The 13,468-nt window shown below is 38.1% G+C and overlaps 1 protein-coding gene across 1 annotated transcript in view; it reads right to left on the minus strand.

The window, feature by feature from the left end:
* Positions 1 to 13,468, minus strand: part of LOC122873051 (mucin-5AC-like) — a 57,485-nt gene that overhangs the window by 7,610 nt on the left and 36,407 nt on the right. The window contains exons 33-42 of the mRNA XM_044189361.1: positions 9,442 to 9,704; positions 8,187 to 8,358; positions 6,128 to 6,375; positions 5,732 to 5,915; positions 4,172 to 4,394; positions 2,181 to 2,353; positions 2,010 to 2,079; positions 1,476 to 1,597; positions 1,329 to 1,360; positions 1,075 to 1,243 (exon numbers count right to left, since the gene is read on the minus strand). Of these exons, the coding sequence (XP_044045296.1) occupies positions 1,075 to 1,243; positions 1,329 to 1,360; positions 1,476 to 1,597; positions 2,010 to 2,079; positions 2,181 to 2,353; positions 4,172 to 4,394; positions 5,732 to 5,915; positions 6,128 to 6,375; positions 8,187 to 8,358; positions 9,442 to 9,704 (1,656 nt within the window). The remainder of the gene's footprint in view (positions 1 to 1,074; positions 1,244 to 1,328; positions 1,361 to 1,475; positions 1,598 to 2,009; positions 2,080 to 2,180; positions 2,354 to 4,171; positions 4,395 to 5,731; positions 5,916 to 6,127; positions 6,376 to 8,186; positions 8,359 to 9,441; positions 9,705 to 13,468) is intronic.

Here is a 13,468-nt window from a genome sequence, read left to right on the forward strand (position 1 = left end):
GTAACTCGATATCATCTGAATAATGACATCTGATCATGAGCCTTTGCAATGACATCTTGTATTGATGATTGATTAGAGTTCCCATTATCTCTGTTCTTGTGATTTGATTTCATTATGCAAATTAGGTAGGCAGGGCTGGAAGACATGTGGTTAGGTCACCTATTAACTTGTTAGGAGGACTTTTTCTTATAGGAATAGTTCAGCATTTTGGGAATTACACTAGTGGCAGAAATTACAAATCCCATTGCTTATTGTTTTGTTCCATTCAAAGATTTGTAGTCACTGACTATGTAGTTCAAGCATGTTTTTCTGAGCAAAGCAATCGCATCACAGCTTAAATGCACTTCAGTACATCAGTAAGCAATTGCTTCCTGTTCATAACACTGTAACGTGACTGTGCTGATTCTGTCTGTCTTTAGTGAGGTAGTAAGTTCAGTCTGTTGCATCCAGTCCAGTACAAACCAGACCTATATAAGCACTGTTGATAAGGTTAATATCTCAGCAACCACCTAACATACTGTATCATACTATATATTACTCCTGAGCTGACAATGGTACAGTGAGGGGAGCTTCAGTGCAAAATAGCTACTGATTCAGTCAGTGACGATGGTGATGATGATGATCTTTATATACAGTCTATGATTCAGTATAGTCAGTTCAGTGTTAAAAATGAATTCATACATTTACTACACACCTAAAGAATGTGGCTGAGATATAACTTTTTGATTTGTTGGGTCTCTGTAATTAATATTATAAAGAGTACGGTCTAGACCTGTTCTATAGGAAAAGCGCAATGAGATAACTTCTGTTATGAATTGGCGCTATGTAAGAAGAAAAAAAGAAAGAAAGAAAACCACTTCCAGATGTGGTCTGGCAGATCCAATTAACATGTGTTTTTCTTTATCCAGATAAAATATCCAGATGCAGATATATTAGTATCAGGTGGAGATTGGGTATATCATATTCTACACCAGTCCCATGAAAAAAAAAAAGCCTGTGGGTTAATCTTTGTCAGAGGCAGATTTTATTGCCATTTTACTGAATCATGTGTAGTTCTGTGACACTACAACTGACCACATGACTGTGTTGTGCAGCAGCTGTCTGCCTTGTTGACCAGCTGCTGGCCAGGCTCACTGCAGTTGGGGCTCTGTACTGATGGGCACTGAACAGGCTGACACTGGATACTCATGGAATCCTTGTCACACAGACAGGTATTGCAGTCACTTGTCCATGTGTCACCAGCCTGGTTAAGAGAAAGGAACTAGTTCAGACACACAGCTCATGCTTTACTAGTATACATGAATGTATATGTCAGGCAGAGTTTTCACCTGTTTGGGTTTTCCATCAGGTCCAACACAATCTGAAATTCAAACAGAAACAAATGTTTGTAGATGTATAAGTGTGACAAGTAATTCTTTTGTGAAAAATATTCCATGACCCATTTAAACCAAGTTTTCTTTAGGATCGCCTCTTACCACAAGAGGAAACACACGTGTCATAGACTGTGTTAAATAAGATGGTGCCATGAGGACAGAAGCAACCCTCCTTAGTGTAGTTGGTGGATGCCTCCCTATCTGCCTGGAACTTCTTGTTGTATCTGATGTCAGAAATATGGAATTATTGGTTATTACATTGGAGTGAAATGTTTTTAGGGATTGTTCTACAAGGCTCTGAGAGTGGAAACCTTTGCTAATGATAACTTTTATTATACATCTTCATGATTGTAATCAAGTCTCTGTCTCTGATAGTTTTGCATTAAATTACATATTACTTATATCAGAATCTGTTTGACTCCAAAATCCATTCAGTGGTTTTTGAGACATCTTTCTCACACACTGACAAGAAACAAAACATCCTCCACTATGGACATTAAACATCGTTTAATTCAATGCTTCTATGACAGCAGAAATGTGAGCATATGAATCAGGAAAGTGGTGTGTAAATGTTAAGATACCTAAAAAACACCCAAAACAAACCAAAAAACATCATTCTGTTGACATATACTTTACCTGTCATTGCATGTAGGCTCTACTGTGGGGCCACAGGCCATATACACTTTGTTACTTGGACACTTGTGCTCTGTAAAATGGAGATATGTTTATATGATATGTTTATATACACGTTTTTCATAACTCCAAGCAACAACTGTACTATAGCACACTATTGACTATATATCTCACCACACTGCCCATTGGTAGCATTCCTCCAGTCAATACAGACTCCTGCATTAGAGCACTCAGTGGCATAGGCCTCCAGGCTGGAGCAGGTGTTATTGTCACCGTTGCAAATATCAAATGCACAGGATGTCACATATGGTCCTGGGGATATGACTGTGTGGCATGGCGCAAATACACTACAGGGGACATACAAGCCAGGACAGTATGTCAGGAAAAGTTATCAGAAGACTTTGAATACATTGAGTGACCAGAAAAACATAAACACCATCTAAGATGTAATGGAAAGCAATAAAATAGACCTGCAATAAACATTAGCTTTCATAAAATGTTCAGTTTTTGTTGAGGCCCATTTTTCTGATTCAGTCTATGGTGTATTTTGAGGACATAATTTGTAGTGGTGTTGTACTGGATAGCATTACAGTGTATAGAAGTTTCTATTTCTCTGGTCACACAGTGTAAATAATTTTCAGCATTCTCTGCATGCAATATGTTATTCATGTTGATAAATCTGAGGAAAATAGGCCTAAGTGAGGATGTCTCTAAAGGGTGTAACAAAACAGCGGCATATGACCCATGCCAAAACAGGTACACCTATTGTTTCCTATGTAAGCTCACAAATGGTGTAGAGACTGCATTAGGGTTATGGAGGGTCAAAGCCATCTAAAACTGTGCATTTAATTTGCAGAAAATATGTCAATATGCCATACTTCATGGCAGAACATATTTAAGTCACTAAACTAATAATACTAATAATTTAGATCAAATGGTGGCAGGAGACAAATAGAGGCAGCGGAGGAACGAGAGGTCAAGGAGTGTGAGGGAGAGTAGCCAGCTAGTTCAGCAGCATCAAGCGCTCAGGACAGCTCTACTTTTTCATCCTCTCATGTTGGACTGAGGGAAGACTGGACGTTCCAGTGACTCATTATCTCCTCTCGAGGCAAAGGTGATATTACAACACAGGATGGGTCAGGGCTAGCTGGTTAGCATGGAAAAAGCCCCCCTCCCCAGTTTAGTTTTGCTCAATCCTGGATGCCTATGGGATCATGATTGTTATTTTATCCCATAAATGTCTCAGAGCAATCCTCGTATAAATGGTCTGTACTTGTATAGTAACTTTCTGACTACTCAAAGCACTTCAACTACATATCACATGACCCCATTCACACGGCAGAACTGCTCATCAAAGTAACTAATCGTTCAAACAGGAGCAATTTGGGGTTCAGTGTCTTGCCCAAGGACACTTCGACATGTGGGGGAAGCCACAGTCACCATGTCGCAAATGTCCCCAAAACTACTGTATCTCTGAACTATCTCTTTAACCAAATCACACACATTTAGGCTATTCTATCTGATCTCCTTTTGATAACTAATGTAATAACTAATGTAATATTTTTTTCACTTTTGTTCACTGAGCCTCCCCTGAAACAGTTTGGAGCCCCCATGGGGAGGCCTGTTTCCCACTTTGATCATCATGCCACAATGGGCAGCCAGAGGTCAGCTTTAGCCAGATGTGTAGTGATTCTTTTCAGGGTCTCCATTTGCCATTAAACCAAGCTGTTTCACATCCAAAACTGTATATTTTACAGCCGAAAAAATTTCACATGGCCCTAATGCCAAAAAACAGAAAGAAAAAGAAAAATGCACATCTACAATCATCACAAATAAATTACAAATAATCAGAAACGCAGGTTCTGTCGTATAAGAACAAGATGATGACAAAAAATTGCAGTTATGCCTCCCAAATGTGCCATAATTTTCTGGCATTTTTATACTGTACTGTAGAGGAGTAATAGGCACAAACATACACTGCAAAAAGCACTGTTTTTTGTGCTGAAAACTGCATAAAACAGTGTTTTCTAATGATTCTGCCTTCAATACATATGCCAGCATCCTATTCCACAGGTATAGTGACTGCACAGGACATCTCAAGAGACCTGACAGTGCAGTCTGACCTCTGTCCTAACTGAATAGAATCCAGATGTGGTTCCCCTCACCTGCTGATTAGGAGATCACAGATGGCAGGTTTGCAAACAGGGGGTGTTGTCGAGTATGGTGGTTTTGAAGTGGTCCCGGGTGTTGTTGTTGTAGTAGTTGGTGGGGTTGTGGGGGTGACACAGGGTGTGCCTGGGACATGCCACTGGCCTGCAGAGTCTGAGCAGCTTTCCAACTGGCCGTTTGGAGAACGGCAGTCGTTGGTCTTGGAGTTGTCACAGGTTCCTGGAAAAGGAGAGGCAGCAGGATGAAGCCAGAGAACAGCAGCAGATTTATTCTTAAGGTGTGTGTAAGAGCTATTTAAGAGAATTTGTGGCATTTAACAGTTTTCTCATATTTAATATTTCTGAACAAAATTTATGAGTGGTCCAGACCTGTAGTACAAGTCACGTACAGATAGGTAAATGCAATAATTTGACTTGAGAATTATAATGGCTTAATCTGAATTGATTTGGAGTTTAAATACGAAACCAAGATTTATTTAATTTAATAATATATGTATATATATTTATAGTGGCATATTTTGATCCAGCAAGTTCTACAGTTCAGTAGTTTTTAGGAAAATTCTCTCACTCTGACAGCTGCCTCATGGTCTTTATGCAGGTCCAGCATCATCCTCTGTTGCACCCAACAGTGTAACATCAGTGATTACTCTAGGCCATGATATTTCCTTGTCTAATACCTCAGTGATTGTTGTCCCCTTGACAGCCTCTCATACTAGTCATGGAGCACTTTGCTTTAGAAAGACTTTTTTTTTTTTAGCAATTAATGTCATGTAGCCTAAACCATGCCGTTTTTATGTCTGCACTGATGACACATCGTGGGCAGTGGTACGATTAATATTTTCCAATTGTTTAGAAAATATGACTAAACAACAAAGTGGTCTTGTAATACAACCGCTGCGAAACTTATGTCTGCTGATTTCCGACAGCAGGACTTGAAGCTCCTCACTGAAAATCTTGTCCACACACAGAACATATATGTAAATCTCACAAATGCGCACATCCTCGTGAACTGGTGGCACCAAACGGCCTTATGACAAGTTTGTGCAGTTTGGAAAGTTTGATGAGTCTGACTTGGAACACTTGTACAAGCAAACCCCAAAGAACAAAGTAGAGAATTTTAGGATAATTGGAATACAAAGATGTTCTTGTATGAAGCCCATTGTCTCTTTTAGCAGTGCTATGCTGTCGACTTAGATTTAAACTTTCATTTTGCCTTCTTGATTCAAGTGCTAACCTGTAGTAGTTTCATCCTGTTTCTTATGAATTTTGAAGAGTCTTCCTGTTCTTCTGATCATTCTGATTATACCAGATCTGTGAATTGTTGTACTGAATAATGACATTTTTGCACTTTACATTTCTTTCAGTTTCAGATGTGTTATTTAGTGTAATCATTAGGCATATCCTAACAGTGTCAGTAGGTGCAATGGACAGTCTCTAAGGTGCCCATAGTTGAAAGTTGAAATTGAAATGTTTCACATTTTTTTCACCCCATGATTTGTCTACTAGGGGTCACTTAGTGAGGGTATGGATCAGGGCTTAAGTGTTCTGGTAACTCACCACACTGTCCTTCAGTGTTCCCACCAAAGAGTAAATAAGGAAGATCAATGCTGAATGAAGAGCCTCTATAGGCTATTTTTGTGTTGATCTCCGGTATCTCCAATGTGATCACCAAATCTGTGCTAGTGAGGCGCAGGACGGAATTGCTGTAGGCAGGATAGATACGTTTCAGATTCACATACACCTGTAGGACAAGGAGACAAAACACATTAGAGAAGAATGTGAACCAAGCACAGCAGCATTTTCAACTCCAACTGTATGTGCAAAGTGCAAAGTGGTGTATGCATCACATCACTTTGATTGACAGATTAACCATTTAGTCAGAACTCTCAAAATAATAAATGAAGTGAGATACTGACACTAAAACAACAAATGTCAATTTAAATCATTACTTACCACATTAGCTGCTGTTCCTGAAGTCTGCAACTGAGTCAAAACTACCTTGTAGGATTTGTATGTAACAATGAGAGCCTGGGGACAGAATGTGCTGTCTGAAGGATCGCAGTCACTGTTATTTACTATAATAGTCAGGCTATATTTAGTAATAATCTCTTTGACCAGGTAGTAAGAGCAGTTCTTGTTGAAACTGTATGACTTTCCATCAAATGTCATGTAGTGGGATCCACCCCAGACACTGCACACACCTGCAGGATAACAAGAACCATGTTTGGAAATTATAAGTAAGAACTGGAACATGCAGAAAACATAACTACCTCCACCAAGAAGGCCATGTTTTCTTATTAGCAGTTAGTATCTATTACAGAATCGCTTTAGTAGTTTTACTACTACTGAAGCAATTTTGATGCATTTGAGTGGATAGTCAGACGATGACCTAAGAAATAAATTAGTAACTTTTTAAGTGTCTGGATCCATTACTGCCATCATGTGACTACAACTGTGATGATAACTACTGAAACAAGACAACAGTGTTTTTTTAACCACTCCTCCCACAAATTTCATCCTATCTTACTATCTACCAAATTCTAGATAGCATATTTGAATGAAAACATGTTATTTATTTTGTTTTGTGATATGCTATACCATTTTCCTGTAATTGGTTGCTGAATTTTTATATGCATGGCCTATTTGACAAACAGCTATTAAATCATGAAGACATTGTGCAATGGTAACCACATTTAGATGAGAAGTACATGATTTTTAATGCAGATCTGGATCCAAATGCAAATTAAACATTTTTATTATTATAATAACAAATGTACATAAATGGACGCACCAGGCGGAAGATTAATGAAGGTGTCATGTTAACAAGTGTTTGCTAAGTGTGTCTCTCTCCCCATAGGCTTGTATATAGCTAAAAAATGATTATTAGAAACAAAAAATTGAGCAATTAAGCTATAATTAATGAACACAGTTACTGATTAGTGTAATGCAAACTAAAGGCTCTGACACACCAAACTGATGTCAAAGAACTAACGGCTACAAAAGCCAACTGTTGTGCCGCCTCACGTCGCCTGTGTCCTGGACAAAAAGTGACACAACAGCACAGTGGTAGTCTGCGTTCGTCATTCAAAAAAGAACACCAGAAGACCCCAAACAAAAGCAGCCCCATGGATTTAGGTTTGCCTGATCTTGCTCAGACAGTTTCGTAAAACAGCTTCTAATCGAGAAAATGTCTGATTTCCTGTCTGATCTGTCTGATCTGAAATGTCTGATCTCCTGTCAGGACTGACAGTCTGATTCAAGATGCTAGTTAGCCAGCTAACCAGGTGTGTCAGGGCCTTAAGAGTGGACAGGGAATTTTGGTTTGTGTTCATCAAACTTGAATCAATCAAATTCCACCATAAATGGACCTTACTTATATAGCGCCTTTCTAGTCTAGACGACTACTCAAAGCACTTCAACTACATATCACATTCACACAGTGATGGCAGAACTGCTCATCAAAGTAACTAGGGGTTCAGTGTCTTGCCCAAAGACACTTTGACATGTGGGATCGAACCGCTCTACAACTAAGCCACAGTCGCCCCACTCCATGAACATGTTGCCTCCTAATGTATAAATAATCAGATATAGGCTTAAGATTACAATATCAAAATTTTATGAGTAATATTTTGAGAAATAGCCTAATTGTTTTTCTCAGATAGGGTTGAACAGCAGCCAAAGTAAATGTTTTGTTATCAAGAGTGTGGCAATCTCATAGAAATATGAGCTCTCCTTCACTCGCAGAGTGAGTCCTGGACCTGACTGCGTAATGCCTTAGTAACTCTGGCGCTGAATACACAGATTGTGGCTGTAAATTCATTGAAAACGCAGCGCACATTTTTGTTCATTTTTTTAGTAAACCCGTGCTTTCTAGTTTTTAGTGGAATTGTCAATTCATTTGCAGAAGGAATGTGTTGTTGTCAAGGGTCTCAGCACCCTGACAAGAGATTCTCTGCTGCATATAAAATTCAAAAGTGGTAAACTGTATTGAAAGGTTACATTTTTAACTTACATTCACATTCATAGTGGAAGCAGCATCCGTTATCATCATAGACCGTGGAAACTTTACGTCCATTGGCACAGATGGGTTGTTGTACTGTGGGACAGGGAGTAGGTGTCTCTGTGACCTTGCCATTGGTGCAGGTAGCTGTAGTGCAGTTGCTAATCTTCCAGGACTCTCCATTCTGGATCAAGTCAAGAAGAAGTCATGCAGGAAACCATGGATGTGTAAAACAATAAAGTGTAATTCAATTAATTTTTCGAGATGCAGAGCTCTATTTTCTGCAGCGCGTTGGGACGTGCATTTTTGGTGCCAGGCTCGTCTGGCGCACCTATGGTGCACTTGGACATGCGGTGGGACCAGAAAGAATACATTATCATACATTATAGTTGGTTGCGTTAGAAGCTGTGACAATCATGGCCAACCACATTCTCTACTTTCTGCTTTAAACACAGGGCTCTCCCCTGTTATGATGCACAGACAGTTTGGAAATCCTGTGGAGAGTTTTCTTCAGAGGAAACTTATTGTAGTCTGGGACATGCAGAGTTTCAAATATGAAACAGCAGCTCAAATATAGTACCCAGGGCAGATGATGACTCTTTAAAAATTTTATTTATGTTTCTGGACATGTTGATGATCCAGCAGTCCATGTCTACTAGTGCACAATTTTATTTGACATCACAGTGATCCATACAATAACCATCTGCAGTTAACTATAACCACAGTGGCATATATAAAATAAAAGTAGATTTTAAAATGTGGTCTAGTATTTTGCATTTTGCCCTTTTATAATTTCTGAAATTATTTTTAAAGTTTAAATCAGTTAGATTTGAACTGGTTTACATGCAAAAATAATTGCTGACAATCTGGGGAACAAATATTGGCCTCTTTAACCTTCACATTGCGATATAAATCTGATCCTGATAATGATGCACAAATAAAGTAGGATTTTTAAAATAACTCACCACAATAAAATTAAACCTGAACAATCTCTATCATATCATGTTGCTCATCACAGGCACTCATCTGTCTGTATTATAATGGTGAGTCACCAAGATACGAAACTGGCACAGTTGAGGAAAAAACCTCAGTGCGCTCCAGGAAAATGCAATTCATTGTGCCAACACCAAAATGTGGCCCATAGAGCTAAGTTTAACAGAAATTTCCCTGCAGGTGTGTTCCTTGACACAAAGCCGGTGAAATATAATGCTTGAAGTATTTTTGAAACACAATCATGAATAAAAACACATTTAAACCTATATCACACCTTTCTTGGTGGATACACATCGTAGCAGTCCAGCGTAGTTGATGGAGTGGAAGTAGAGGGAGGAATAGTTGTGGTGGGTGTTACTGAGCTTGAAATTGTCGCCTTTGCAGTGGTGCTGAACACTGCAGGGGTAGAACGTGCGGTTGTGCTGGGTATTGGTGTTGTGGGACATGGACTGGATTGTATCTCAACTTTACAAGATGCATTGCAATATGCAACGTAACACCATCCTAAGCCATCAGTGACATTGTACAACAAGTTTCCTGTAAAAATCAGAGTGGAGATAAAAGTTTAGTCCACAAAATTAAAGGATTACTGATTCATAAATTGATTTAATAAGAGAGAGAGTTAGTGGGTGTGCAGACCAAAAACAGCCCTGCGTTAAAAAAAAAGCAAATGTGAAAAGTCTGTATTGAAAGAGCTTGAGAAACTGAACTAGAATTAATCTGTTTTGTAAAGCCAACTCCAAAGTGATGCCTGCAGACAAGTCTGGGTAATTTATATTAGGATATATTCGGCTCACAGTGGTAACCATCAATTTCTCTAAAAGATAACTGACCAGATTTTAAAGAGTACGGTCTAGACCTGACCAGATTTTAAAGAGTATGGTCTAGACCTGCTCTATAGGAAAAGTGGGTCGGGTTGCCATCTTTGTTTTGATTCGGAAACACAGGCACAACTTGGGAAACGGGTTAAAAAAATCTTTATCATTCAGTGGATGGAGTATTTTTTTATTCCAGATGGTTAGAAGATTATTTGGGGATTCTGGAAATACCTTCAGAATGATGGCAAGTGTCTCTTAACCACCTGGTAAATGGCGGTTAATTATCTTTTAGAGAGAGTGATAGTCACCTCTGTAACTCAAACGTGCTAATACATGAGAGGCACAAACTGGAGTTTATTTCATGAGTTTGTAACACAGACATTAAGGACTGACCAATCAATTCACATTGAAAAACTCAGAATCGATGACTATAAAGTAGATAATGAGGAGAGATACTATATTAATGAATCATTATGTAATGATAATTCATAAATATCTGTGAACCAACATACTGACTACTTATCTCTGAATCACTCGCTGAGTGGCACCAGTAAGAAATAACAAGTTATTAATTAATTAAAGTAATGTTTTAACTACTAATAATTAATTTAATTACTTAAACATTAGTTACTCTTTTTGTGCACCCCCAAGTAAACTTTTACTACTAAATTACTAAATTAATATATGATACTAGAGTAATACATGATACTGAGTAGTTATGAAGTAGTCCCTCATTACTTTACCATTATCTTACCATTACACACATCCATGGACACCCCAGAGCTCACCTGGTAGTTAATTACCATGTAATTAAGGCTGAGTGCTTACTAAGGCCTGCCTGGGCCCTTTCTCTCTCCCCTACCTTTCCTGTCTCTCTATTGTGACTATCAAATAAAGCAGAAATGCCGAAAAATATATCTTTACAAAAAAATTCACATCTACGTCATATACTATGTTAGACTAGATGTTAACTTGTAAGCATATGATGGTATATTGAAATACATATATTTCTGGGGGTCCTTCAGTCCCTCCGTGATTTACCAGCTTAATTTCTAATTTCTAACACAACTGGAAATTAATCATACATGAATCTAAATCTACCCAAGATGCACATTTTAATGGTATAGTAAAACTTCAGAATAATTTAGAAAGACTCGCATATCGCAAATGGCTCCTGGATCAAGGAAAACTAAGGGGGAAATGGGTACATCCCAATACCCGTAATTGCATCCACGTTTCCCTCACTTGCGTCTTTTCCTTCCATCCCACTTAACACTCGACGAGAGATGCAAGGGAAAGATGCAAGGAGAGAGGAATTGAGGAAACACGTTTTTAGAGAAAATACATCCTTTCCTCTGACATCTCAAACGATGTCTCTGGATTAGCTGTCAGTTGGCTTTCACAGCTCTGTAGCGACTTTTAATGGCGAAGTTTGTATTTGCACATACGGTATGCACTGTCCAATAATAATAATGGTGCACATTTACCATTGCAAGCGCAATGTTGTTTTTATTTTGACTATGTCTCCTCTTACTATAAACCGCTTGACAAACATCTGACATTTATCAAAAACCTGCATTATTCTATACCCTGTACAGATCAGTCAAACCACTTCAGCACTTCACTGCTCAGACACTGAAAACACATGAACCATTTCAACTAGCAGAAACATGTTTTTTTTAAATCTAATAATTGTTCGCATCTATACATTGGCTCTTATTAATTTTCCGTAAAGATTTTCCATAATGATCCGTAAGGCCAGTGACATTGTGTGAGTTGAGCTGGACTCTCTGGCGGTGGTGTCAGAGAGGAGGATGCTGGCCAAACTACATGCCATCTTGGACAGTGTCTCCCACCCGCTCCATGACGTGCTGGTCAAGCAAAGGAACACCTTCAGCGGAAGACTCATCCCACCAAAAAGCACCACAGAGCGCCACAGGAAGTCATTCCTGCCTGTGGCCATCAAACTCTTTAACTCCTCCATCTAAGTGTTAGTCTGTATGACCCTAGGTCACTAAACTGGACATTGATCATTACATCTCTGCCATACTTGAATAACTGTGCAATATTCTGTGTATTACTCCCGTGCAATATTAGTTTTCCTATGTTAGTTTTTTCCTATTTATTGATATTATATACCTCCATTACTGCTGTGGAATATCTTAATAATCTCAATAAGCTACACTTAACTCGACAGTACATGCACCACTACTTGTTACATTATATTATTACATTGTATTATTATACTGTATTATCATCATCAACCAGTAAACCCACTTGGTACTTCACACTTATTTTATCGTATACTTATACCCACCTGGTACTTAATTTATTTTCTGTTTTTATAGTGTTTTTATAGTGTATTGTATTATATTTTTTGCTAGCACTTTCTCCTGTGTGCACTGACGTAAAGGCGAGCTGCTGTAACAAAGAGTTTCCCTTCGGGGATCAATAAAGTATTTCTGATTCTGATTCTGGTCATTTTTAATTGTTCATCGCTGTATTCATTGCATTTATTCATGGTTGCATCTATTCACTCATGTTTATGTTTAGTTGCCTAGTTGTTAGCTGTGTGTGTAGTTAGTTGTTTATTAAACCTTTAATTTATAAGGAAGTTGATTACGTGGTTTGTGTTTATGAAGTATTATGATCACTGTACACAACTCAATAACTTAATAGCAACCTCTGAATTGAGACTGAATTAATTAATTGGCTATTGTTTTCCCTTCTTTAAGGGTGGTGCCCCAAGGTGAATTTAATGATTCATGGTAAAATTCTGTTAATTAGTATAAATATTGATTATTTCTGATACTCTGATGTCTATTGTCTATCAATATCAGTTAGCCTAATGTGTTAATGCTCCATAATTTGGGGCCCCTTTGAGGCTTATTAATTATTGTTACATATTTTTGTTGCTGCCTTTATTGCTACATTCTTGAGTTGGTTCTGTTGTCTATCCACCCCAGTATATAACTGCAGGGTGATGTCATGATGTGGTTCAGATCAGTCCAATCAGCTGTGTGTACCTCACCTTTGTTAAAAACTCACAAAACAGAAAAGCTATAAAATGCAATAGATATTATATTATATTATATTAATATATTGTCTCTATTTTCTATTGATTTCAATGTTTCTTTGTTTTTATTCAGGATATAAGAAATAATTGTTGTGTCAGGATTTATGTTATGTCTTTCTTCTGATTATTGTTGTTGTTGTCATCATACCGTTAAGACTGTCTGTTCTGCATATCTTGCAGTAATGACAAAAAACATCTGTTTTGTTATTAAAGTCCTAATTGTGAATTCCCCAGTGGCTTTTTGTCATAATCATGTAATGTCATGGACTACTTAGTAACTACTCAGTATGATGTACTACTTTACTTGAGGGAGCACAAAAAGGGTAGGTAATGGAAAGATAATAATGTCGTAATGAGGGACTACTTAGTAACTACTCAGTATGAGGTATCATTTTGCTTGAGGGTGC

The sequence above is a fragment of the Siniperca chuatsi genome, linkage group LG1, assembly GCF_020085105.1.
Source record: "Siniperca chuatsi isolate FFG_IHB_CAS linkage group LG1, ASM2008510v1, whole genome shotgun sequence".
Classification (NCBI taxonomy): Eukaryota; Metazoa; Chordata; class Actinopteri; order Centrarchiformes; family Sinipercidae; genus Siniperca; species Siniperca chuatsi.